Source organism: Epinephelus moara, chromosome 22, assembly GCF_006386435.1.
Source record: "Epinephelus moara isolate mb chromosome 22, YSFRI_EMoa_1.0, whole genome shotgun sequence".
Taxonomy (NCBI): Eukaryota; Metazoa; Chordata; class Actinopteri; order Perciformes; family Serranidae; genus Epinephelus; species Epinephelus moara.
In genome coordinates this window covers 14748625-14775205 of record NC_065527.1, presented here as the reverse complement: position 1 = coordinate 14775205, position 26581 = coordinate 14748625, and the positions used below count along the sequence as shown (strand labels likewise).

Below are 26581 nucleotides of genomic sequence, written 5' to 3'. Positions count from 1 at the left end.
GTGTGGACTCATGTTATTTCTCCCCATCTCAACCCAAACAGGAGACGACATTACAATAAATGCATTAAGACAAGCTTACTTTATTCATAAAGATCTTTGCAGTACACACTTAAACCACCGTCCTGACATTCTCACATGAAAAGGGGGCTGCATCGGACACATGACATACACACACATTTTGCCTTTGTGATTACTGGGCATGTGCAATTTTTAAAGCCTGAATACAACACTGTCAGGGTTCACTTTGTAATGACAGAAAATAGACAAGCGGTGATGTGGAGACACACAAAGATATGACACTCGCTCATGATTTGGACCTGCACACGAAGCGATGACTTTTCTTCACAGTTCTAACTTTAAAACGTGGAAGTACGTAACGAGAAAAGAGTCTGGAACTTAGTGTCCTGCAGTCTGTTTGCCTGTTTGACAGTTACCTCAGATCAAATAAAGAGACCAGCCCAGTTTTCTGACCAACTAACCAAAGTAAAACATCATTGGTCCACCATTCTTTCATCGCTAAAACATGGAAGGAAGTAACAATGAGGGGAGGCAGGGTCACGACAGTAATTCACAGGTCTCTCCACAACTTATACTTATTTTCATATGTACAGTACATTCAGAATAAAGCCTTATTTAGTGCAGATACATGAAAACGTAGTGCTGTTTTTGTTTCAACCATCTGACGTCTTATACGTACAGCAGTACTGTGGTTCTGGGAAAAATCAATTCCCATTCAAGTCAACAAAAAAAAAGTCTCCTCCGTACCAATCTTCATTTAAATATACACACTCAGATGACTCTTGAAGACATCACATAATCAGATCTCGCTCTGCATTTACACTTAAAAAAACGTATCCCTTCTGTGCACGAGCTATGAATCGTGGACAATTCAAAGATGAAGATGTTTTGGCTGTTATATCGCATGAGAATAACTGTAAATAATATTCAGGGACATCAACATACTAAAATGCTTTCTCTTGAAGCTCCTGCTACAATTCATCCTTTCGCTTTAACAGCTATAATTTTGTCATTTTGAACACAGAATAAATGCATGCACTACCAATGGTGCTTTAGTCCCCTGAAGCAGAAAGAAGAGCATAAAAATGATAGAAAAGTAAAGGACCGTGGCACTTTTTGTGAGTGTCACAGATCCTTTTACTCATAGTGTTTTAAGGTGAAAGCTACCCTACTTAAAAAAACACCTTTGCTTCCTTTCAGAAGTGGACTACATTCTTTCTAACCTTTGTTAAGATTGCGAAAAAGTGCTAATGATTGTATATTAACGAGACAACTCAACCCAATCGAAATTAACTAATAGCTGACGACACACATTTACCCATACGGTATGTCAGAATTCTAGGTTTGCCCTTTGCATCCTTCACTCGATCTGCTCGAAGTTGAGCACGTGGCCGTCAAAGTGCGTGAGGACGTGCCTCTCGAAGAGCTGCTGCTGACAGTTGAGGGGGAACTGCTCGGAGCAGACGGGGCACACCTTCCAGTGGCTTTCCACGTGCTGCTCGAAGCTGCGCTGCTCAAAGTGGGGCGGGAAGATCACTTCGCATAACGGGCAGCGCTTGTGAACGTCACTACTGGAGAGAGAAAGAGAGAGAGAGAAGGAAAGGAGAGAGTAGTAGGAGATAAAGCTTTCTAATAACATTCATTTCTTTATTCCTATGTGTCCAACCTGTCTAACTAAACTTTACCTGGCTCACCAATCAGTCGCAGGCAAGTATCTGGTTGCTGCTGTCCTCGCTCCTGCTGCCAATTATAAATTCCCCCTTTCATGTCGGCCTCACTTCCTTTTAATCAGGGTTGCAGTATCCTGTGGGCATCTACCAAGTAGCCTAGCTAGTGAGTGGCCGACGATGCATATACCAAACTGAATAAATCTATTAAATTGGCTCTAGCAGTCTGGTTTGGATCACACACTCACATATTCTGTATGTTATTCCATTCATTCAAAATTCGACTTTGATTTTTATAAACATCTAATATCCTTAAACAGGAAATTCTACAATGACAGTTTCAGCCCTCACCCCTGACGTTCACCCTTACAACAGCTAGCTAGGTGACAGGCTTTCAATAGAAAACGTGTTTATGCACGTGTGTGTATGCGTGTGTTCTGCATTCAGTATGGCATGTGTGTAATGTATATACCTTTGTGCATGTGCCTTAGAGTGTGGAAACCTGAACTGAGCCCAACGAGTCCCACTGGGTCTGAACGGGCTAGGCTGGGTTTTGGCAAATATTAACAATGTTCAGGTTTGGATCGGGCTCAGCCTACTTGGTGCTCCTCCCAGTTAATATCTGCTCCCTCGCTAAGTTGCCTTTCGGTTTGTTGTCAGAGGGGCACAAGGAAATGGTCATGGCTGTGTAAAGAAGGCCACTGCCTGTTTTTTTTCCCTTAAATTAAATCTGCTGGACTTGGGTTGGGTTAAAAAACAATATAAAAGACACGCACATCTCAATGTCCAATGGAGTGGGTGCTGAACCAAAGAAACATCTGGCAAAGTAGAAAACAAATAAGTCTGCACACCAAGCAGCTCCCATTTTAAAGGACTTTAATTCAGAGTGACGTTTCGAGCCTACAGGTCTTCCTCAGACTTCTAATAAATGACAGAAATTCGCCATTGTAAACACCCATAGTGCCTGCACTAGTCATGTGACATACCACACAACTATATATATGTACATGATGAGTACCCCGATATCGTACCAGGGCTAGTCTGGATGAATATATGATGGGGAAATACCAGCATGTAGACATTTCGTATCCCACACATATGAATGATTTTACAAACTTGGTTAAATCATACATCTAAAATAAAAATAAAAACACACTGGGAACTTTGGCCTCTAAAGGCCTCAATATGGAATCTGACATTAGACCTTTTCTGTAATTCTACTGTCTCTCATGTTGCCCACATTAACATTGCCGGTTCGGCAAACAGTAAATATATATTATCTTTCCATGTTTTTCTAACTGCAGTTACGTATCTACTAGGGGCCTCCAACAGATAGTATTTCTATTACGGCATTAACGCCCAAGTTGTTGTGGTAATACCAACGATTGGGGGTGCATGATTTGTATATTTGTATGTGTTTTTCTTCATGTACCTTTATTTCTATGTGTGGCCTGAATGTGTTCATGTATGCTAACACTGTAATACACTGTGCTGCAGGTGAGCAGCAACTGTAACATATCAAGATAACTTTGTAAAATTACTTATATATGTTGGATACAAAATGTGTGCGTATTTTTATCTAAAGTAGCCCTGGTACAAAACACATATATACGCACATATATATAATTTCTTTGTCTATTCTTATTATGCATAAATGCGACGGGTGTGGTATGTCACATGACTGGTTCAGGCACTGTGGGTATTTCTAGATGACGACTTTCTGTCATTTACCAGAAGTCTGAAGAAGACGCCGTAGGCCTCGAAACATCACTCTGCATTAAAGTCCTTGGGTTGGGTTCAGACATGAAAAACAGAATGCCTGTCATGATCGGGTACGGACAGAAATATGTAACCGTGCTGCACTCTGATGTGCATACATAGATGATTTTTGACTGTGAATCCATAACTTCTATGTTGTTACATGACTTGTTTGTTTGTTCAATACACAAATAGAAATGTAAAGACGCCAAGTTGTAGTTTTACTGGACTTTATACTCAGTGGAGCGATATGACAGTAATGTTTGACGAGAAAATGGAAAATTTCATGCATTTCGTATCTACAGGGATAAAACTGTAACCCTCGTAGTACACATGACCTACCTACTATACCTGTCTTTGCTATCTGTTTTATTCTATGCATTTGTCTTTGCTTGTGTCACAGTGTTTCGTCATTGTGTGTTCTGTTTTAAAAGTGGAAACAGATGACTTTTAACATCCTAAGTTAAAGCAAAAAACGTATCTATTTCCACTTTGAAAAGTCTATTTATTTCAAATTATTTTTTCATGTGTGTGAGTAGGCACACTACCTGGAGTCAAAGCAGAAGCTGCCCCTGGCGTCTTTACGTCTACTGGACTGATGATCACAGGACGGCTGAGCCCCATCAGCAGCCTATGAAAACACAAATGCATGATGGCCATCTATTCACTCATGGAGCTGTATGCACACAAAAATGCAGCCTTTGCAGATGTTTATTAAAAAAGGGAAAAAAAGGGTTGAAAGGGCAATCAAATAACTGAATATGTGCTGATATGTTCCTATTTTAAGAGCAATACAGTAAAGCTTCCACTCGCCTTTATTCAATTTGCTCCCAAACAACAAAACAGCGTAATCCGACAGACACAAGCTGATCTCGGGTCTGTCCCTTTGCAAAATCTCCCCTAATTACTCCCCAAGCCCTTGTTATCTTCCTCTCTCTGGAGCTCCGAGGGAGTGACGTTAATTAGAGCTTTATGCAAATGAGTTCATGGCTTCAGCTTTTAAGGGCAAGCTACTATTCCCTTCATTCAGTGAGGACGAGCACTCCAGAGACAGAGGGAGAGGGATTACCGTGACAGCGATTCTTCGGATGCCGAAAACGCGAAGTGAGAGTAGGAAAAGGCAACGGTTGGTATCACAGTTAGTCTGTCATGCGTTTATGTTGATTTAAAATATGAGTTAAGCTCATGAAAAAAGATATCAGACATACTGCTGTACTGAGATCAGATTGATGCTGCAATCAATTCTGGTGCAGTAACTCACACACTGCATGTTTTCAGGAGACTGGGCTAAAAAAAACAAAAAAAAAACATGTTTGCATGATATGACGAATGTTAAACCACAAATTTATACAGATACTCCAAAATAAATCCATTTAGTCATCTTGTTAATGAATGCCATATCTTATCTTATACCAGCCTGCGTTTAAGTTTGGTGGCAGTGAGGTTCTGTCCTGCGTGTGCGTTTGTATCCACTTACACTTCGTGGCTCCTCAGGCGGATGCTCCAGGCTCTCAGGGGGGCTCGTGCTGCGGGAGGGCTGGATGCAGACCACCTCTTGTTCCCAGCCTGGGGCCCCAGGGCCTGGACTCAGGGGCGTGATCGGGGGTGCACAGGGAGGGGCGCAAGGCGGGGCCTCAGGTGGAGGACGGGACATGTGCTCAGAAGACAGTGCGACATCCACCCGGTCTAGAAAAACAGCAGCAAAAAATAACTTAAAGGTCCCATATCGTCATAAGTGTCCACGTCTTTTTTATTATAATGCAGCTACAGGTGCAATATAAGGGCGTGTGTCCACATAGCGTCTTCCTTTTTTCCTATGGCAACACAATCTTGACACTTAGGTTTGCTAGGTAGCTAACATAATGCTACATTAACAGAGGGTTGACTGCAGAGTTAGCAACAAGCTTACAGTGTGTTCAGTGATAAAAGCACAACACACCAGCAATATCCAGTGTCCCCACCACTTGTCTGCTCTCATGCTTTTCTGCCTTTGTTGTGATCATTTGTGAGCATTTTGTGTCATTGTTGCATCACATCTGACATATCAGACAGTAGCTAAAGGAGCGGCAGTGGCGTCACCAGAGATTTTCAACTATAAGTGTTCAGAGCAGCCACACAGAAAAGGTGAAGCGCTCTAAAAATGGAGCCGGGCACAACGCTTTTTCTCACATGTGGCAGCATAGGCTCTCTCCTCATTGAGAACAATTAAAAAAGTAGTATCACAAGTATCAAAACGCTCACTCCACACACACAGTCTGTATCCAGAAACTGTGCCCTTAAATGAGCCGTCAGGATGTCTGTGAAGTTGTAATGTCATAAATATATTATATTGACCGTTTCAAACTCGAAACACAAACACTGTAAATGGGTCCCTTTGTATTTCATGTTGGAATGTTGTAGTACATGTGAATGACATCAGCTGACAGGAAGTAAACATGGACCCAAGCCGAACAATGCAATTCAGTGAAGCAGTCCCTAAATATAGAACGTGCCACTACAGTCAGTCCCCCAGGCTGCAATGACAGTGCAGAGACGCCAAGAGCACAGATACAGAAGAGCTGGAATAGCTGACCAATCAGATGGGCTTTTTTGGAAGGGGGGGGGGGGGGGGGGGGGTGTTCAAATAACAGAGGGTGAATTCAGGCAGAGGGTTTTTTTAACATTAAAATATATAAACATGTTCATGACAGATTAGGCATGAAAGGGGAGAGTGAGGGGACAATATGCAGCAGATGGGCGGAGGCTGGAATCGAGGCTACGGCTGCCACAGCAAGGACAATGCCTCCGTACATGGGACACCCGCCCCAACCACTGAGCTAGTGGGCACCCCAAAAGTAAAACTACTAACCTATAAATGAGCATAATATGGGACCTTTAAGAAGAACAAACAGGTGCAGAGTCAAAAAGTTTTCACCCTTCCCACCTCTTGTGGTGTCAGTGGAGTATGGATTGCCGTACTGCAGCTCAGCAGGCCTGTGTGGGACCAGTGGTGGAGGGGAGGGGTCCTGAGGGTATGGCAGGGGGTAGCGCAGCACCATCGGCTGCCTGATCTCAGCACCCTGGACGCCAGCTTCCTGCTCCCTCTGCCTGGACACGAAGCGCTGCAGCTCCTGTGGGGGACATGGAGACAAAATCCATCCCTGAGTGTCACAGTACCTCACAGCAACAATCTACATATTGTTAACAATGTCTTTAAAGGGATATTTCCTGCTACTCAGCAGTCTGTGCTGTTTCGTTGCGCAATCAAACATAAACAAATGCTTTCAGAGCTATCCATAATGTGTAAACACTGTTAGCACAAGCCAACATTATCTCTTTGCAGACAGAGGGACTGATGAGAGAAGCTGTGAAGAAAGAAATTCAGTCAGCGTTTCCATAGCACATTTTCACTGTTGGAACCAAACACGCAGAGTTAAGTATTTTCAGCTCAGAGTTAAGTTTCCCTCTACATTGTTTCTGCCCTTTGTGATTATATCTGAAGCAAGAGCATTAGTACCCTACTCATTACTGTAATGGGTGTCAGACGCTGGCTCCCTCTGCTCTGGCTTTGCTGATAGAGGCGCTCGCCCTCTCCCGCCTTTCCTTCCCTCCTTCCCTCTGCTATTCCCCCCTGACCTCCTCTCTTGATGACTTCATTAGTGCGCAGCTATCAGGTTTAACATTTAAACCAGGGTTGGGAAGGTGAAACAGACATGTCGCGTGGCATTTGCACTGTCTAATGGCACTGTACCAATGGGCGAAAGAAGCAAGTATAGATGTATTAATTAGTGGGTAGCGGGGAGTAAGAAGAAGGGAAAGGGAGAGCTGCAGGAAGTAGTTCAGACACTGCACTAAACTGCTAATAATTGAATGTGAAGATATTGCTTTGAGCTTTGGTTGAGAGCCTACGTTATCTACATACAGGATTTCTACTGTCAGTAGTTTTATGTTAATATGGAAAGTTTAAAACCAGAAAACTATAACCTTCACTCACATTCATTTTTAAAATCTCAGCCGTTTCAACTGTAAAGACCCAAATCAGTGATGGCTCTTTTATACAGAGCTATACAGAGCTCGTTTTTCTGATAAGTTCAGTTGTAATCAGTTATTTGATGCTATAAGAAGTGGGTGTGACAACTTGATTGACAGCTGTGATTGACTTGCGATTGATCTGGGCCAATGGCACTGAGTGGGGCAGGCGTATGGGCGTACACTTGATATTGCGGCAGCGCCTGTATCCAGGATACTGTGGCTTCATTTTTGTTCTTTGTGAGGAAGTGAAGACGCCTCATCCATCTTTATGTGCAGTTTAGGTTTCAATCAGCTGGGTGTGTAACGCTTGTACCGTGCAGCATGCACTTGGTGTTGCAGCTTTACCTCCTGTAGTTGCTCCTTGTCTCGGAGCGCCTGGGCGAGGTTGCGTTTCAGCTCTGTCACCTCGCTAGCTCGCTCTGCCATGTGCACCTACAGACAGGAAAAAAAAAACATAGTACCATGAGGCCAGAGTTCATAAAGATGCAGCACAGAGTGACATCATGTGCACAACAAATAACACAGTTTCAAAGTTTATATTTTTATATAGACATACTCAAAGATGATAAATGACTAATTGACTTGGAGAATGTATTTTTCATTTCACAGTGTCTTTAAAGGTATACAATGCAGGATTGTTGGTTGCCCTTAGTAAACACGCTCACCAGTGAAAGCGAAAGCAAAAATCAGTCCCAATCCCAATCAATTGTTTGGCATTTTGCTTCCATATATTTGCCCAAGGCAACATCTTAAAATATCATTTCATTCTGACCAACAGTCCAAAACCCAAAGATTATCAATTTAACAACACACAAGACAAACAACTTTTGGCTTTTAAAATGCTTGAAAACACTTAATCAAATATCAGAATAATTGTTGATTAATTATCTATATATTGACTAATCAACTCAGCTGTAAAAATAACGGACGCATCTTCACACTTATGGACTGATACGAACCCTTTCCCTTTCTTTTTTCACTCCGTTCGTGCTAACCCACAAAGAGGAATATCAGCAGGCGCACACACAGGCCAGCAAGTGAACTAAATATTTGGTCAGTTGAGTTTTATTTAACCTGGAGCGGCGTCAAATGTGTGGTGCTTACTGTAAAACACACAGCTAAAGCCACAGAAACGCGGCCTGTGTCCAGGGCAGACTGGAGCAGTGCAGGGGGATCGTAGTAAATCTTAAGGTTCTAACAGGACTGACCCTGTGGGATAGTTTACATGGATAGTTGCTTGCTCTTCTCTCGTTTCATCCCACCACAAAGGTTCCAAATCCCCTCCTCTCCCGCGGCTTCTCGTTCTGCTTCATGTCTGTCTATCCCACTTTTTTCACTCTTAAATTCTGTTTGCTTCTCCGGCTTTCCCCCGCCATTCTCTTTCATCTCCTTTTGTCCTCTCTTGCTCTCCCCCTCTTTCATAAATTTACTGCGCAGCATTAGAGGGTTAAGTTCAGGTGAAGGGATTCTGCAGCGGTGTATTTCTGTGCCCCCCCTCCCTGTCTATTCCCCTCCCTTGCTCCATCCCCTGGGTGGCTGATGTAAACAGCCGTAAAGCATGGCGCTCTGCGGCTGCCTCTCTTGTCAGTCTCCGGGGCCATTAAGAGCGGCTCGGGGCCCGGGGCACTCGCCTCAGACAGGAGACTCTATCAAAGACAGGGGAGAGCCTTATTTACAGCGCTGATAAACACACACTCACTCATGGAGATTAAATGCCAGTAGGTACTTTGGCAGACGTTCGCACGCAAAATGCAACAGGCCCACAAAGACGCAACGAGCTCAAGCAATCGTATTGAATCACAGACACATACCACACACATGGCTCATGTGTGGCATGGAATAACCCGGTTACTCTGGTTCATGCATGCTCACGTCAACAGGGACTTTTGCTTCTCTGTTGCCAAAATTAATCATTGCTCTTTATACCAATTAACACAACAGTCCTCCAACGACAAGTAGTTCATCTATCCAAGTTCTGCCATTAGCTACGTATATCCTCTCCCCTTGAATCAGAATGAGCATGTTTAAAATATTTATCTTACAGTGTTTTTGCTTATTAGAATATTTCGTATAGTGCTACAAAAATTGACCTGTTCAATTAATAGAAAATTATTCAACATTAATTTGGATAGTTAATTGTTAAAAGTAATTTATTGACCAAAATTAAGCAAAAAAAAAATAAATTGCTGGTTCCTGATTTTTGCACAGGTGTTTGGACATAATAACCTCCTAAGCCTGTCACTGTAACTTCTTTTAGTGGACAATGTTTTGTCCCAGAAGTTATTGTGATAAACGTTTTTAAACATATGTATTATAAAAATATGTTTTTTAGATTTGGGGGTGAACTGTATCTTTAAGGGCTTGTACACAGAGATTACTACGGCTGTGTGAAAATGTGTGTCTCACTCTGAATCGTTCCTCCTCATTGGCCAGCCGCTGCTTGAGCGTCTCATTGATCGCACACTGCTGCTTCCACTTTTCCTCCATCATCGCCAGCTCCTCCTCCACCGAGCGAGTCTGTGCCTTTTCTGCCTCCTCCGTGCTCCTCCCCTCCACCTCCAGCAGCACCTGCTCTTCCTTCACATCCTTCTCTCCCTCCGCGTTCCCGACCGCCTCCGCCTCGCCGTTCTCTTCGGCACTCCGCCTCTCGTTCTCCACCTCCACCCAGCTCGTCATCCTCAGGCTCTCCTCCGGCAGGCTGTCCTTCTTCTCCTCTCTTTCTTTCTCTTTGTTTTCCTTCTCCCCATCCTCCCCTTGGTTTGCTTCTCCCTCAGCCTCCATCTCGGCCAACTCCTTTGGCATTTTCTCTCTCTGCCTTTCTTCTCTCTCTGTGCTGTTGTATAAATCAGCATATGTGGATTCCCTGTTATTAAGTTCTGGAGTGATTGTCATCTCAGCGGCTTCTTGTAGGACTGCAGTGGCTATATTCCCTGTAAAAACATATGATGTAAGAGTAGAACAAAGATTATATATACTTAACACAACAGTCTTTCATTCAGGTATTAACACTTAAATAGAAGTGCCAGTTATGGATTTTTCAACACATTAACTTTCCCTGTAATCACTGTTCACCACTCAGGCTCATGTACTTTTATTTACTTCGTACATGTTCAAGAAAGACTTCCAGAGGATCTGCATCGACTCGTTGTTTTGGATGCAGATGTTATTGTGTCTAGACGAAGGGAATGACAGTAATAGCATGGTAAGAGAAAGAGTTTTGTCCTGTCAAGTAAAAGTCAGTCACACAATTTACTGTTCTTTGTGTCATGTAATTACTGTTGATTTAAGATACTGTTTGGGGAACGTGTTGCATTTTTGTCCTTTCATTATTTTTTAAAAAGACAAAATCTGTCAGAAGAACAAACAAAAAAATCAAACAAACGTTCTCTACAATTAATTTCTCTCAGGATATTTGAACACTGATGTAGATCAAGTGGTATATATCATCTGACAGCTGGGAACCTGAAGATTAATCTGAGATGCAGCTCAGCAGTGTGTGTCAACTTTTGGTGGACATAAATATGCAATAAATGTTGTGTTTTGTTTAGGCGCCTATGTGTATAAGGGCTTAGAGCATTATGACTGAAGTATATGATGACCATTCCCATGCTTGATTGTCTCATAACTTTTTAAGGGTTGATGGCATTTCTTGCATAAATTTGGTGGAAAGTTTAGCCATTTTTGACCACTCTAAAATTAAAGGATTAATTGCGGAACATTATAGAAAAATCCATGTTGTTATATGGTATCAAAACCCTTTTGACATTTCTGTAAGAATTGTACTTTTTGGCTATTAGATGGCAAGCACTTCTGTTCTAGAAACCTATAAACCATTTTATACAGTGAGGCATTGTCTCACTACAATGAAATGCTTGCGAAGAGGGTTAGCGTCATCACACATGGATACAACTGGGCTCATTGAATCCACAACAGTCTTAGCTTTTCAGTTATGCAAAACCAAGACTGTTTAGAGACTACAGTATGCAGACATATTCAAATACTACCCTTTTAGAACAGGCGAGAATAACACATTCATACTGCAGAAAACAGCATGGCTTCAGCAAAACCTTCATGGGACTAGCATAAAGTGAGTATTTCTGTAAACGGGAGACTTGTGGGTACCCATTGAACGAAATTTTAATCATATATCTTGAGGTGAGAGTTCAAGGGACACCCTCAAAAATGTCCATGCCAGTTTTTCCCCAATATTTGGCCTATCTTTGGAGCATTATTTAGCCCCCTTACCAACAGTTGGCACCAATGGATGTCTTAGGTTGTCCAGTTATGACCGTGCCACAACCTATTAAAGACTGCAATGTTGGCCGGAGATCGCCGGTGTTCCTGCGGTTAAGGTTAAGCACTTTGACAGACATATAAAATCTGTATACTCTGTTGGCATGGAATCAACCCTTGCATTTTTGGGACAGTTAATTATAGTCCATCTTAAAACGACAATATCACAGTAAGACTGTTTTTTAAACTGAAGTCTCTGGATTCATTTATTTTTCATCAATGTGCACAACTGCTGTATGTTAAATGCATTTATAGTATGCTTAAGAATACAACAACATACATGCATAATTTTGCACTTGAATACCGGTATGTGTGTGTGTACCTGCTGTTGGTGACTCTGGACTCGGGGTCAGTGGCTCCTGTGTTGTCTCGGTTGAAGCGTTTCTCTTTGGCTCCTGCAAAAAAACAAACAAACAAACAAACATATATCAACACAATGTAATTACTACTGCTTTAGGCATAAACTGATTTGCGAGTAATATTTCTTTTTACATGAGTTTTACTACACAGTACTCACCCCCTGTGCCTCAGTTGTGTTCAGTTTGGCCACCTGCCTGCGGAGGCGCTGACACTCCCGGTACTTCTCCTTGTAGTGCTCAGCAGCCATGTGAAGGCGCAGCTTCAGCTCCTCCACCTCTCTCTGCAGCTCGGCCTCTGCCTCTGACACCACCATCATGCTGGGTGTCATCTCCCCACTGGTCCCAACACCCTGGAAGAGAGAGAAAGTTTAAAAAAATAAAATAAAATTCTGTGGCAATCATCAGAATTCCCTCAGTCCTGGCCTATTATAGCACAGAAAGTAAAACACGGAGATATGGAAATCCGACACTGACCACTTCCTTCTGTGCAGTGCTCCTCATGCGGTCCAGCTGGCTCTCCATGCGTTGGCACTCGGCCTGAGCATCAGCAAGACTGGCACGGAGCTTGTCGGCTTCCAAGCGGGCGCGGTACAGCTCGGTCATCGTGTGGTCACGGGCACTGGCTGAGTCGCGGAGCTCCGAGGCCAGCAGGGACGCCTGCTGCCGGGACGCTTGAAGCTGCTCCTCTGCCTGACGGAGCTGCTCACGCACACGGGCCAGATCTGCCTAAAAATGTGTAGAGAGAAATCATATATACTGTATAGAATAACTGCTTTTACCATACACACGCACGCACACACACACACACACATGGGTATAACCATTACCTTGTCAGTCTTGTGTGCCAGCAGCTCTTTCTCCAGGCTGTCCCGCTGGGCAACACAGACCCTGAGCCTGTCCAGCTCCTCCTGGAACTGGGCGATGGTCACCTCCCGGTTCAGTTCCACCGCCTTCAGCATCTGCAGCTCTGCGCTCAGCTTAGTGTTCTCCAGCTCGGTGCTGCGTAGGTGGGCCTACACATGTGACCACAGAGAGGAAAAATGCAAAGGTCAGGATGAAGACAGAATGCTCATTTTCATTTATCCACTCTTTTAGTTATGAGGAGCTCTCTCCCACCTTGTACAGGTCTCTCTCATCCTTCTCGTTCTTCAGCTGGCTCTCCAGGCTGTCTCTCTCTGCGGTCAGCTTCTTCAGACGGTCACGCAGGCTGTGACATAACGTTTTTTTACAACTTTCATCCTCAAATCACCAACATCATGTCACACAAATTCTTAATGCCATTCATGCTACTGTTTAGTAAGCAAGTAGACAACATCAGAGACCTTTTTAATGGTTGTTGTGTGTACAGATTATCAAATGATTAACTAGGAAACACTACATGTCACTAAAATCTCTCATGGTGACCCCTCAATCTTCTATCTAAAGGGGGTTAAGGGAAAAAAAGACCAGCATTTCACGCAATGCAAAACAATATCCATTGAATAAACACCATCCTTGTTAAGCTTATGTTTAAATCTGTATTGATTTACTGGTTATTTTTGAGGCAGCGGTTTGTGCCGTGCATTATTCTGTCTACACAATGTAGACAAGTGAAATGATGAAGATGTTGAGGGAGCAGAAGGCAGGGAAGAAATCCTCCTCAAACACAGTTATTCAAACAGTCATATCCTCGCAAAAATGAATGAGTGTGGATGATTGATGGCCGTGTGTTAGCGCTCGCCACTCACCAATCGAGCTCCGTCTCCTTTTGCAGGCCACGCTGGGTGACTCCCAGCAGGTCCTCCTCCAGCTGGCGGACCTTGTCTGTGGCCTCTGTCAGTCTCCTCCTCACATCCTCCCTCTCTTCTGACAGGCCCTGTGACGAGCGCAGCAGCTCCTGTGGGACAGAGAGGCAGCTGTGGATCACAGTGACGGCTGCTACGGCCAATCGCAGCAGCCGCATTAGCAGGCTGGACTTGGCGGAGGAGAATGAACACTGAGCAAAGTCAGGAAGTTATGCAATACTTATAATTAATCACAGATGGTAAAAATTCATGTGAGCATTTGTCGTTTGTACCTACACTCAGTTGACACTTAATTAAGCTGCTTTTAAAAAATCCTGGCCTCATGGATGTTATAATGTTTGGTTTTCTAACTGTTTCAGATTTACACTCCCGGGCTTTTATTTTTGCACATATATTTTTGACAAATATTTGTTCATAAAATCATGTATATGGTCTAAGAGAGTGGTTCCCATTGTTTTTCTCCTGTGACCCCTAGAAATGAAGCAGTGTCATCTAACAATCCCTCATCATGTGTTACATATTTCGTTTTGAGGTGGCCTCTTCAACTAGAAAAAGCATTTTTTTATTCTCAGGTTATTTTTTAAAAATATGCAGTAAAAAACTAAATAAAATAAAATAAAATAAATAAAAAAAATAAAATAAATAATAGTAATAATAATAATAATAATAATAGTGAATACGAATAAATAAAATCACTGATTTAAAACAAACAAACAAAAAAAAAATTCACAATCACGTTTTTCCCCCCTTGCCTGGTCGGGCAGGTGGGTCAGGATTCAAAGACAATTTTTACCTGCCCCGACACAAGCTGCTTTATTGATTAGCAGCTATCAAATAGCAACAAAGACTGCAGTTAATTGTCATGTTTACCTGATGTGCTTTTGAAAAATTTGTGTATTTTCTCACGAGTGCCCGATCAATACTGGTCATGTGCAGCTCTCAACAGAGATAGTAAGGAAGCATGATGGCTCACCCCTTCGCGATTCCCATCATCAGCTCCAGAAAAAACTGTTTAATTTTTTTTTATCTATTTACTTTTTTTATCACTTGCCCAATCAAGGCAAGTGAGTTGCTAGATTTACTGGCTGGACTCCCACATCTGTTTACTTATTACCTCATGGGAGGACCAAACCCTCATGTTGGGACCCACTTCTCTATGTTATGGACAGATCAGTCGAACACTCTTCTGGTTTCATTTGGAAAAAAAAAAACGAAAACCATTTGGCAACCCCTTAGATTTATCTTGTGACCCCTTGGAGGGTCCCGACCACCCAGGTTGGGAACGCTGGGACTAAGATGTTGTAAAGCATATATTATATGTAGCTTCTAAATCTTTTTCAATCAGTTAAAAATAAATATTTTTTTCTGTTCCCTGCCTCTATAAGCTGTTTGTAGTGCAGCTGTCATGTGTGAATTTCCCCTCTGGGGATCAGTCAAGTCTTATCTTCTTAATCACCAGTCACCAGTTACAAATTATGACTGATGGGGGCCCTTTGATGGGCACAAAACACACACCGTGTGTTTGAAGTTATTCAACAATAGCAGTATGTATTGAATGCATGCAAGAACAACCAGTTTAGTATCAGCAAATTCCTTAAAACAAACTCCCAGTAGCGCCAACTGATCATATAAGGTCTGCTTTCTCCATGTGGTGTGACTGCTGAGGAAATGCCTTGTTTAAACTTGCTGCAAATCAGCAGTGAAGGACATTAAATCATCCATAGCTAATATTGGTTGTGACAGAACAACATTCCTCTGCACACACCCTCCTTTCTATTTGTCGCGTGCACATGCATACTCACATGCACACACACACACACACACACACACACACACACACACACACACACACACGCAGTTACAGAAAGACGGACACACAGCTACGCATTCAAGGACATAGGGAGAAAGACAGATAGCACAGAGTGCAGCCATCAATCCAAAACCGACACACCAATGCACACTCAGGCCTGTCTCCCTCTGGGCTTGGCTCTGCGTAGATTACTGTATGATTTTTACGGCTGGCGTTTGGGAAGCACTTTAGCAGTGCATAAAGACCTTATAAAAAGTGTTCTCGTAAAATTAGCAGCCGCAAAATATGTACTTATGTTTTCATGTTAAGCTCAGGACATTTTCATCAGCGTGGCATGAGTGAACGCACCTACTGTAAATACTCCACAAAAAGAGAAACACACCCACTCATACAAGTCGTATATCTACAGATGGACATGCCTGTTGAATGAAAAGCAGCATGGTAATAACAGTGTGCGTGTGTGTGTATTACCACGTAATTTATGGCGATTTTGTCCTTCGTAAAAGAGAGCAGCGGACTAACTCAAAGCAGCCTGCTCTCGCTCTGAGCCTAGGCCGGCGTGCTGCACTAGGGGGCGATGAGAGACTGGATTCAAACTCAGATTTCTTGGCAAGCCTCAGTGTTTCACCTCTCCTTCCCTCTACCACCCCCCTCTGCTTTCAATGAGTTTCCTGACTGTTTTTAGGCGTGTGTGCCAAGATACTGCTTATCAAATGAGCAGCTCATAAAATACTAAAATGTGAAATCTGACTCATCCTGGTGAGTGAGTGAGTGAGTGAGTGAATGGGGAGGGAATGGAGTAAAGAGCAGATGACATCAAGGTAGAAGTTCTTTTTTTTTTTTTTTTTTTTTAAATATCTGTTTCATTCTCGTTAATGTTGTGTCAAGTGTGTTTTGTTTATCTTGCTTTGGAAAAATAAATCATATTTTCTAATGCCAATAAACCAACATAGAAACGTGGGAGAGAGAAAGGCAGGGACAGACAGACAGACCGGCCGGGAGAAAATAGACAGTGAGAAAGCAGTGGCCACTGAATCGCGTGACTGAGTGGTGTTTGTCCCTGAGGCTGGGCAGGGCTCTTTTTTTTCAGGCAGGCGGTTTTGTGGACTACCCTCCTCTCATTCCACACACAGACTAAAAGGGTTTGCAAGCGGGTGGCATAATGAGTGTGTTTGTGTTTGTGTGTGTGTGTGCGTTTGTGCATGTGTGAATGCACATTAGAGGGGCCCTGTGGTGTGGAACCCGAATGTGAGTGTGAGAGCGAAGGGGGGGGGGGGCAGTTGGTGTATTCGTATGAGCGTGTGTGTGTGTGTGTGTGTGTGTGTGTGTGTGTTTTTGTGTGTTTGACGTCATGTTTGTTCACTCTGTGGTTGCGATGGCATCGTCCCTGACGCCAGATGCCCAAGAAAACTGTGTCCCAATTCCGTTCTGGCCCACTGAGTCAGGTCGTTAAAGAGGGAGAGAAAGACTTGTGCACGCACACACACATACACACACACACACACACACACACACACACACACACACACACACACACACACACACACGCTGCTGCTCTTTGTGTGTCGCTCAAACACGGACACAGATTATTCATAAATTTGGGCCTTTGAAGTTTTCAGACCTGTGATCGTTGGTGAGGAACTGGCTCCACACACACGTGTGCAAATAGAGACTGTCCGTCTATGTACACACAAATACACACATGTGCAAACACACTGAAACTCACCTTAACTCTAGTATTGTTGTCTGAGCCTTTTCTGTTTTACTTGCAGTGTATTTTTTCTTACGATTTCTTAATAACAATCTGATTTTTGAGTGATTATTTCTGTTGAGGTTAATTAGATGATGATGGTGATCACCTCTGGCACAAGGGCAGGGTGGGTTAGAGTTTACTTGAGCAAGCATGAAGAAATGTGAGTAGACAGCGTATCGGTACAGTCTGCAGCCACACATAAGACTTAGAAGTGTTGCCATGATTTTTGTTTGTTAAAAGAGAAAATAAATCAGCTGAACTGAAGGTAACAGTATCTGTGACTGTGGACTGTTTCATGTATGAGACAAGAATAAAACAGGCTAGTGCAGCTTAATGTTGTTGAAATACTTTTGGATTAGTAATATTAAACCTTTATTTAAATGAAAAACAAACTATATAAATAAAGCACTTAAAAAAAAAAGTAACTTCTTCCATTGCTCTTTCTAACCTGGTTGTGTGTTCGCAGCAGGCAGCACGTCTCCCTCTCCTGTTCCCGCTCCCTGGCCAGTCGTTTTTGCTCCTCCTGCAGCTGTTGTTTCTCCTCCTGGAGGATACGCATGGCCTTCAGCAGCTCCCTGCGCTCCTGCTGCGCCTCCTCCACATGCTGCCAGGCAGGAGGAGAGTTAAGGGTAAAGAGAAAGACGGTGAGAACAGTAGCTGCTTGTTAGATTTTAGTGCTTTTATAACGAGTCATTTTGAAAACATCAGAAAAAAAGTTGTTGAGATGCACAATTGTCCAATTGTGTTGCATGATTTAATGTCATGTATCATTTTATATGGCTGACAAGAAGGACAATAGCGTAATAGTTTATTAATGCCAAACGGGGATTCTTTTATTCACTGAGGTCAGAGGTCACAGTCACAGACGAGGACCTCTGGTACATTTCTGTCGGACCCTTTAAAGAGGCCAAGACCCAGAACGATGGAAAAGAGAAATTCATCTCGTGTGGCCTACCTCTAGCAGGCCGCTCTTGGTGGTGACGACCAGTATATCTGAGTTGCTGTCGTCCTCGGTAACAGTCAGAAGCTCTTCTGTGGGCGTGGCCGACCTGAACTGGAAGGGAGTGCTGGCTCCTCTGATGTCACCAGAGTGCGTGACATAACAAAACTGGTAAAACTCTCCGTCAGATTTGGGAACATAATAACCTGCAAAGAGATGAGAGTGTATGTTCTCTTTTTGGTTTTCATTTTATCTAATATTAATTTAATCAAGCAGTAACCTTTTTATGTAATCAGGTTGTATTTAAAGAACAATTCTGTTCTATCTTCGACTGTTATGCTTCAAAATGTAGAAAATATGCGACACTGCATCAAAACAAGTAAGCGCCACCCCTTTCACACAGCACAGCAGCAGGTATATTTATCAAAAAACATTCAATATTTCCATAGACGACACCTCTCTTATATGTGCTTATATTTTAAGCAGCCCATGGCTACTCTGTGAGAGCTCACTGGAGCACATCATTCACAAGTTAGGCCTGGCTCTCTGCGACGGAGGAGTAAGTACAGAACATCCGGCAGCCAACTGGTTTTACTGACTACTGACACACCACAGCACGCTCTCATATTTTCACTGTGTAATATTTGACCGTTCCAGGCCCAGTAAAACCAGTTTGCAGGCCCTCAACCTGTGTGTGTGTATGTGTGTGGTTTGAGAGGTGCTCAGGTCCCAGGCCGCCGTTTGCGGTTGTGTTCCCTTATTAAATAAAAGTGCTGGTTTTTATACGTGCCGTAAAATGGAGGAGTTACTTTGGAATACCCTGGCTCTGTATGGTGGTTTACATAGAGTGTGTGTGAGTGTGAGTGTGAGTGTGAGTGTGTGTGTGCGCGTGTGTGTGTGTACCTTGAAACACCACAGTCCTGTGCACAGTACTTCCTGGTTCGTAGTTTTCAGGCATAGGAGACCAAAGGAAGGTGTAGTAATCTCTGGCTGTGCTCCAACCCACCTAAGGACACACAATGCAGCGAAAATGTTAATCCACAACAAAAAAATAGTGCCTGAACGGAGAGTGTAAAGCTCGATATCATGTTAAAAATAATCACAAATCTTTCACATCAACATAAATCATTAATAGCCACATGACATTTTATTTCTTTTTTGATTACATTTTCAAAAACACTGTGTCCAAAGAAAGCTGGAGGATTACACACAATGTTCAAGCCAAGAATGGAAACATTTAAAACCATGCCCCCTCATTCTTCCACACCCCTCCTCCTCCTCTCTCCCTCGCCTCAGTTCCTTCCCCTTTTGGGCTCACAAAAAAAGAGGGGCAGTGAAGGTGTGAGAATGGGGTGGGAAGGCAGGGGTGTATGTAGCTTTGCGTGTGTGTACACACATGCGCAGACTCGTGAGACGGCAGAAAACAACCCACGTGGAAATGAGAAAAAAGGAGGTGGGGGTAAAAAATAAGAGCGAGGGAAGAAAAGGTGAAAATTTTACACGAAATGGCAAGGGAGATGTAATTCCGTGGATTTCATGTGTTGTTAGGTGACAGATGATGAAAGGGAGTTGTGAACATCATAACTCAGGTCCTGCGTCGTAAATCTGTCGTGCGCAACCGCACTCTCTCCCTGCTTGGGCCGCTCGCGGACATACGCACACCTCATTTCAACTCACATGTGCTATACATGTTTGTGACATTACATAACTGCGCTTCAGCTGTGGATACCTCAACCACCTGTGGGAGTTTTTTTTCTTCCAGTTTTTGAAAATTGAGAAAAAGTGGCACAAGAGAAAATTTCCCCTCTGGACAGCTGCCATACAGCAATCATATACTGTTACAGTTACGACCGTTGGTTGACGATGGTATACTGGAAATTATAGGATGCCTAAAACACTGAGGGGAATTACTTGCTTTTGTTGAACTTAAATGAGCCATAACTTTCAAAGATTAAATAATAACATGACAGTAAATTTTTTATCAGGTTCACATAAAACATTTATGCAGTAAAATACTTAAATAAACAACAATCAATCAATTCACTTTTGTAAAAAAAAAACAAAGCACAATAATAAAAAATAAGAATGGGCCAGTACCTGACGAAGTACTGGGAAAGCTTGAAAAGCCAACAGTAAATCACCTGAGTTCCTCAAAACATTTGTCAAAATTTCAGGTTCTGTTGCATGATAGATAATTGCAGTGTGCGCCTTATCATCCAATTACATTTAGTATAATGCTATTCCAAACAAATGGTAATTGTCAACGTGGAAACCCAGGCCAAGAACATTCTTTCCACATCTAGCAGCATCTCAGTGAGAGGCTAGGCTGCGATGGACACCTGCCAGGCTTGCTTGTGCGCTCACGTGTGTTTGCTTAAAAGAAAACAGACATAAATAATTTTGCTAATTGCAGAGTGAAGTTGACTGACATTTGGTTAGGTATGGTATGGCATTCCAACACGGGAGTGATGTATAAAATAATCACAGGCAGAGCAGCTATCAATCATTCAGCCAAGGTGTGAGGGAGCAGCACGATGACACTTTAATTATACACTCACACAACGGGTTTCTCCCTGCTGGCCCAGAAAACATGCCACAACCAAAAACCTCCACAGGGCTTTTTAGGGAGTTTTGTGTGTGTGTGTGTGTGTGTGTGTGTGTGTGTGCACGTGTGTGTTTCAAATATCAACTACACTTAACTTTGCTTTCACGGGAAAACAAAGGAGAACAAATGTGTTCAATTTATCATGCATGAAAAAATTGAGTCATCATGCTGGTAAACAAAAGAAATATTTTACTAGCTTGATTAGAGTGTACACTTTTCATGTTTACTGTAAAATATACTGCATGTAAGTGTTGTTAGAGTGCACCACCATCTAGGAGCAAGTTTGTTATACTAGGATTAACATTTTCAGCCACTAGGGGGTGTCTGTGCACAGCTCAACTGAGCAGTGCAGTCTGAGTCATCCTCACAGCCAAGTATACTGCTCAGTCTCTCTGAAACAGGTAACGCCTATAGACACGAAAGGTAAGAGGAAGAAAATGTTCTCTCCCTGAGTCATCTCAGCACAAAGGTTTTGCCTCTGGGAGGCTCATATGTCGTCAACATTAATGGTCGATGCTCGGTGGGAAAGTAAAACCTAATCAATCATTTTTAACAATTCGACTTGTTGATTTATACATACAAGTCCCACCCTGAGAACTTCAAGCCAAAACATACGATTTATTAGCCCTTTTTTGGTGGCTTCAGTTCATTTTATATTACTATGGAAGTGGATAATTATTATTTGTAAAGGCACAGAAATACTGACCTGTTGATGCATGCCCCACTGACAAGAGAGGACATTTTCACAATTAAATTGTTTATACAAACAGGGCTGTCCCCAGAAAGTCAAAGATTCAAATCATCAGTCGGAAACTCCAGTTTTCTTTTCTTTTTTTTTCTTTTTTTGGGCAGTCACTGTGCAGTGTACTTCAGTTCAGGCTAAATATGTTACCTTCTGTGTACACGTGGTGAATGTACGGCTCACAGCAACTTAGTATGATATAGTCTCCGGCTTATTTTGATATGTAGTGTCAGCAAAAAATGTTGCACATTTTGGATCAACTGTCAGCGTATTACGTGAGCATCGCTGTCACCCTGAACGTCCCGCTGAACCCAGTTTAAACTTTAAATGGAAACAAAGGAAAGAACGGTTGAATATTTGTATATTTGTCAGCCAAATCTGATTCAACTGACATAATTCTGAGTCGGGTACAGCCCTTCATTCTAATAATACATACATATTAGCACTGCAACGATGAGACAATCAATTATTTGATCAACTGAAAATTAATCAGCAACTATTTTAAAAATCTATTGATCATTGTAGTAGGGCTGCAACGATTAGTCGACTAATTGATGACTAATCGACTATTAAAATAATCTGTGACTATTTTAGTAGTTGACTAATCGGTTTGAGTCATGTTTCACAGAAAAGTACTATAAAAGTACCCCAAAATACTCTTATTGCAGCTTCATACGCTCAAATATTGGCAGCTTTACACACTCTCCCATGACGGCGAACTAAAACGTGAGAGGTGTGAGTACGAAACAAAACATTAGATGACATACTTTTGGGGTTTGGGAGAGACAGACTGACATTTTTCAACATTTTGACACATTTTTTGATAAAATGATTAGTCGACTAATCGAAGAAATAAACGACAGATTAGTCAACAATGAAAATAATCGTTAGTTGCAGCCCTACATTGAAGTAATTTTTAAAGCAAAAATGCCAAAAATGTGATTCTCCAGGTTTCTCAAATGTGAGGATTTGCTGTTTTCCTTGGTGTTACATGATAGTAAATTTAATATTTTGAGGTTTGGAAATGTTGGTTGGACAAAACAAGCCATTTGATGGAGTCAATTTAGCCTCGAACATGTTGTAAAAGGCTTTTCTCACCGGTGTTTAATGTTTTGTAGATTAAACAATTAATTGAGAAAATAATCTACAGATTAATTGTCACAAACATTATCTTTAGTCGCAGCTTTAATACCTATATACACACACACAATGCCACGATTATGCCAGAATTAAATGGCTAAATATCTCTATGAATATGCAAAAAGACAGACATGTACGTCAAGAGGATTAAAGACGCGCGGTCTGCTTGTTCTCTGACATGAGGCACCAACCATCAAACAGGTTTCATTAGCGTGGATTACAACAATTAAATTTTCCAATTGACTTTTTTCCATATAAACACAGCGTCTTTATTCCTTTCTAATTGAGCCGGGGGATTTGAAGTCAGTTCTTAAACAACAATAAAATGTTTGTCTTTTGACTTTACGAGACATTAAGTTTCCTCGTTCACATTTCCTGTTAATTACGTGTGAGATTTGACGGCCTTGATAAAAGAGCGGAGGAGGAGGCTGGTTAGCAGGAAGCAGAGAGAAGACTGATGGAAAGACAGAGGGGAGCGAACAAGTGAAGTGGGGGGAAAAAAAAGGTCCTAATAAGAATCAGAGTGGTTCATAAAGAGCACCAAATGTTTGCCCCCCAGCGAGACCAACTGCAACCAGCCCACCATGTACACTCTTCCTCTTTCCGCATGCAGAACAACCACACCAAAGCTTGTGGTGAGGTTTTAGGCATGTAGTGAAAAGGTGAACCATTAGTATCAAGGCGGATGTATGTGTTAGTGTACCGACTGCAAACCTATGGCCAATTAATAACACCATAACACATAATCCATCTAACAAACACCTGCGTAATGGGCTGAGAGCGGTTTCTATCTCTAAATATTTCTGTAACATGTATGATTCAGTTCAATTAAAGTCTGGTCCTTAATTGATCTCGCTTGACGTTGTCTTTGAAGCATGGTGAGAGTAAAAGCCGCAGCAGCGTGTGTGATGTACCTTGAAGATGCCCACCCAGTCTTTGGGGTGGGGAGTGATGTAAGGGGTCAGGGTGTAGCGACACTCCAGGGGCGCCTGCGGTAGGAAACTCTTCCCCACATTCTGGAAGATGACGTGGGCGAAGTTGGACGTTTCCATGACGCTGACGCTGCTGCCCGGCGACGAGTCCACCACCTGGAACGATGACATTGTATCCTGTTGGTCACTTCATTTGTCTGTGAAACAAAAGAGCAGAGGACAGAGAAGCTGAGTATCACAAACAGTCGAGAGAAGGAAAGATAGAAGACTTTCTTTCAGTCGCATGCACAACAAAAAGGCAAATGAAGTGAAAATGGTGAGGCCCTCTGTTCCCACACCATCTCAGAAAATATATATTGATTAAATAAAAGACAGAGAAAAGATGTAGTGGCACATATATGCATGTAAACAGCATATACCCCCCTCAGGTCTGGGAAAATTACCATATTATATTTAAAAACAAGGGCCTCAGCACAGACAATGCCATGTGTTGTACAGATTATAAAACCCTCTAAGGCAACATTGTGATTTTAGGCTGTATAAATCAAATTGACCTGACTTAACTTTAAATAGCCACAGGCCCTCTCTGTCTATCCTCCAGAGCAAAAACCTGCAGCAAATCATGCTATAACATTTCAACTAATCTTTGACATTTACTGCACAAAGAAAACTTTTGTTCCACAACTTGCATTTCGTGCCACTGCCCAAGCAACGAGTGCGCCATCCTAAAATGACACAGAGTGCTTATCTTAGTGATAAACTTGTGGGGGAAAAACCCTTCTGCTGCTGACATTTCACAACCTATAAGCTTTGTGAAGGAATAAAAAACAGTAAATGAGGGAGTAAATGCATGCTTTTATTCTGAATATTATCTATTAGAGGTATTAACAGTATAAGCTCAAAGCTAGACTGGCTGTATCTTCTTACAGATTGTGGGTTAAGCACTTGAGTCAAGTTTTCAAGCTGCATATACCAAATGAATGTTGTCTCTGACAGGTGACATCACACTTTATTTAAGGAATATCAGCTTTTGACGTCACACAGAAGATTTACAGTGACACAGGCTCGATTTAACAGGTTGAGGAACTCTTTTGTTTCTAAGTCTGTAAACCTATTTAATCGGAGTATGACTTCTAGGTAGCTTCAACGTACCTGGGTCGATCACTGAATGTAAAAAGAATGAATCATTTGTTGCAAAGCATCCACTTTTCGTAATGTTTGATGTGATTTGCTTCATTTTTAGTAGGGCTGCAATGATTAATTGATGACTAGTCGACTATTAAAATAATCGGTGTCTATTTTAGTAGTCGACTAATCGGTTTGAGTCATTTTTCATAGAAAAGTACTATAAAAGTAGCCCAAAATACTCTTATTGCAGCTTCTTATGTTCAAATATTGGCAGCTTTACATACTCTCCTATGATGGTGAACTAAAACCCTTTGGCGTGAGTACGAAACAAGACATTAGATGACATAATTTTGGGGTTTGGGAGAGACAGACCAACATTTTTCAACATGTTAACACATTTTTCGATAAAATGATAAGTCGACTAATCGAAGAAATAATCGACAGATCAGTCGACAGTGAAAATAATCATTAGTTGCAGCCCTAATTTTTAGTATGGTTTTGTTTTCTTGTTATGTATTGCATTAATGTGTTGCTTTGTATTTTCATATTTATGTGTATTACAGTGAACAATTGAGGTCCTGGGACGCAGGACAAATTTCAGTTTCTGTCTGACAATCAAGTTAAGTCTTGTCTTATTGTATTGTACCTTTACTCCATGATTTCACTTCTCAAAGTCAAGTAGTCAATGTGAAATCGAAACTACTCAGCCCTGACAACAGTGTTATAATGCGTCTTCTGTTGCTCTGAGGAAGCTTCGTCAGGTTAAATATGATGATGGCATGGTGAGTCAAAGCCTTGGGCTCCTTACAAGGCCACTGGGAAATTGCATTATAGGAAATATTATATCCAGCGTTCTCTTAAATTCAAGATATTCCGATATAATACTTTAAATAAAGCTTATTTCGTTCACCACATTGTATACATAGCTGTATGCATGACGGAAGCCACAGTATACCCATCTACCAAGACGTCACCACACCACTGTGACTATTATAACTTATAGTCAGGCAGCTGACTGTCCAAACTGAGCCTGTGGTGGTGGTCAGGAGTGGAGGAAAAGCAGGTGTGTCTGCAAGTGATACAACAGCTTCATCCACCCATGAGAATCAAGCTACGACAACACACCCTCTCGCCCCACATTTCCATTCAGCCCAACTCCTGACGAAGATAAATAAATGTGAAAGTACCCAAGTCATGGCTCTGGATTCAGCTAACCAGCTAACATAGCATCATCTGCACAGTGAGCCACAGTAACACTTACACCTGTACACATTGCACGAAACAGCTCCCGCACAGCTATGCCATATGAAACGACTTCACCCAGTCAGAGGATAATCTTATTAACGATAGCTCGGCAGCTAACATTAGCTTGTGAAGAAGGCCATGTCGTGTCAAGTCACTAGCTAGCTCAACAGTACCCTGGTCGGTGTGCTAGCTTGCTGAGACAAGACATGAACATCACAAGCGCTCATTCTGCGTAAAATTGAAAGAGTACCCTTTTCATATGAATCCCACTTGCACAAAGGAGTGAATCTCTGCCGGGCAGGCCGATGTTTTTGCCACTGTCCCCGTTGTTGACAAAGCTCTGACGATGATGCGTCTCTTCCTGAAAGAGCAATGATGCTGAACTTCCGGGATGCT

The 26581-nt window shown here is 42.2% G+C and overlaps 1 protein-coding gene across 3 annotated transcripts; it reads right to left on the bottom strand.

Annotated features, from left to right (window-relative positions):
- Positions 1–60: 60 nt before the first annotated feature.
- Positions 61–26575, bottom strand: tax1bp1a (Tax1 (human T-cell leukemia virus type I) binding protein 1a). Of its 3 annotated transcripts, none has more exons than XM_050034350.1 (17): positions 26436–26575; positions 23795–24009; positions 19297–19399; positions 18409–18599; positions 17902–18057; positions 13834–13982; positions 13223–13313; positions 12934–13119; positions 12581–12832; positions 12265–12456; positions 12070–12142; positions 9861–10384; positions 7800–7886; positions 6367–6553; positions 4921–5129; positions 3992–4074; positions 61–1589 (listed from the first exon to the last, which is right to left on the bottom strand). In XM_050034350.1, the coding sequence occupies exons 2-17, from the start codon at positions 23981–23983 to the stop codon at positions 1379–1381; spliced, it is 2883 nt and encodes a 960-aa protein (XP_049890307.1). In that variant the 5' UTR covers positions 23984–24009; positions 26436–26575; the 3' UTR covers positions 61–1378. The 3 variants fall into 3 exon arrangements, with proteins under 3 accessions (XP_049890307.1, XP_049890308.1, XP_049890309.1); XM_050034351.1 differs by having other exon boundaries at positions 61–1586; XM_050034352.1 differs by lacking the exon at positions 3992–4074 and having other exon boundaries at positions 1451–1589.
- Positions 26576–26581: the final 6 nt, after the last annotated feature.

Bases quoted from the DNA above. Each gene is read 5' to 3' on its own strand.
- tax1bp1a (XM_050034350.1), bottom strand. From the start codon at position 23,983: ATGTCATCGTTCCAGGTGGTGGACTCGTCGCCGGGCAGCAGCGTCAGC. The intron at 13,314-13,833 runs GTGAGTGGCGAG...GTTATGTCACAG, and splicing joins AAGGAGACGGAGCTCGATTG to CCTGCGTGACCGTCTGAAGA. The intron at 7,887-9,860 runs GTGAGACACACA...TCCTGTCTGTAG, and splicing joins ATGAGGAGGAACGATTCAGA to GTGCACATGGCAGAGCGAGC.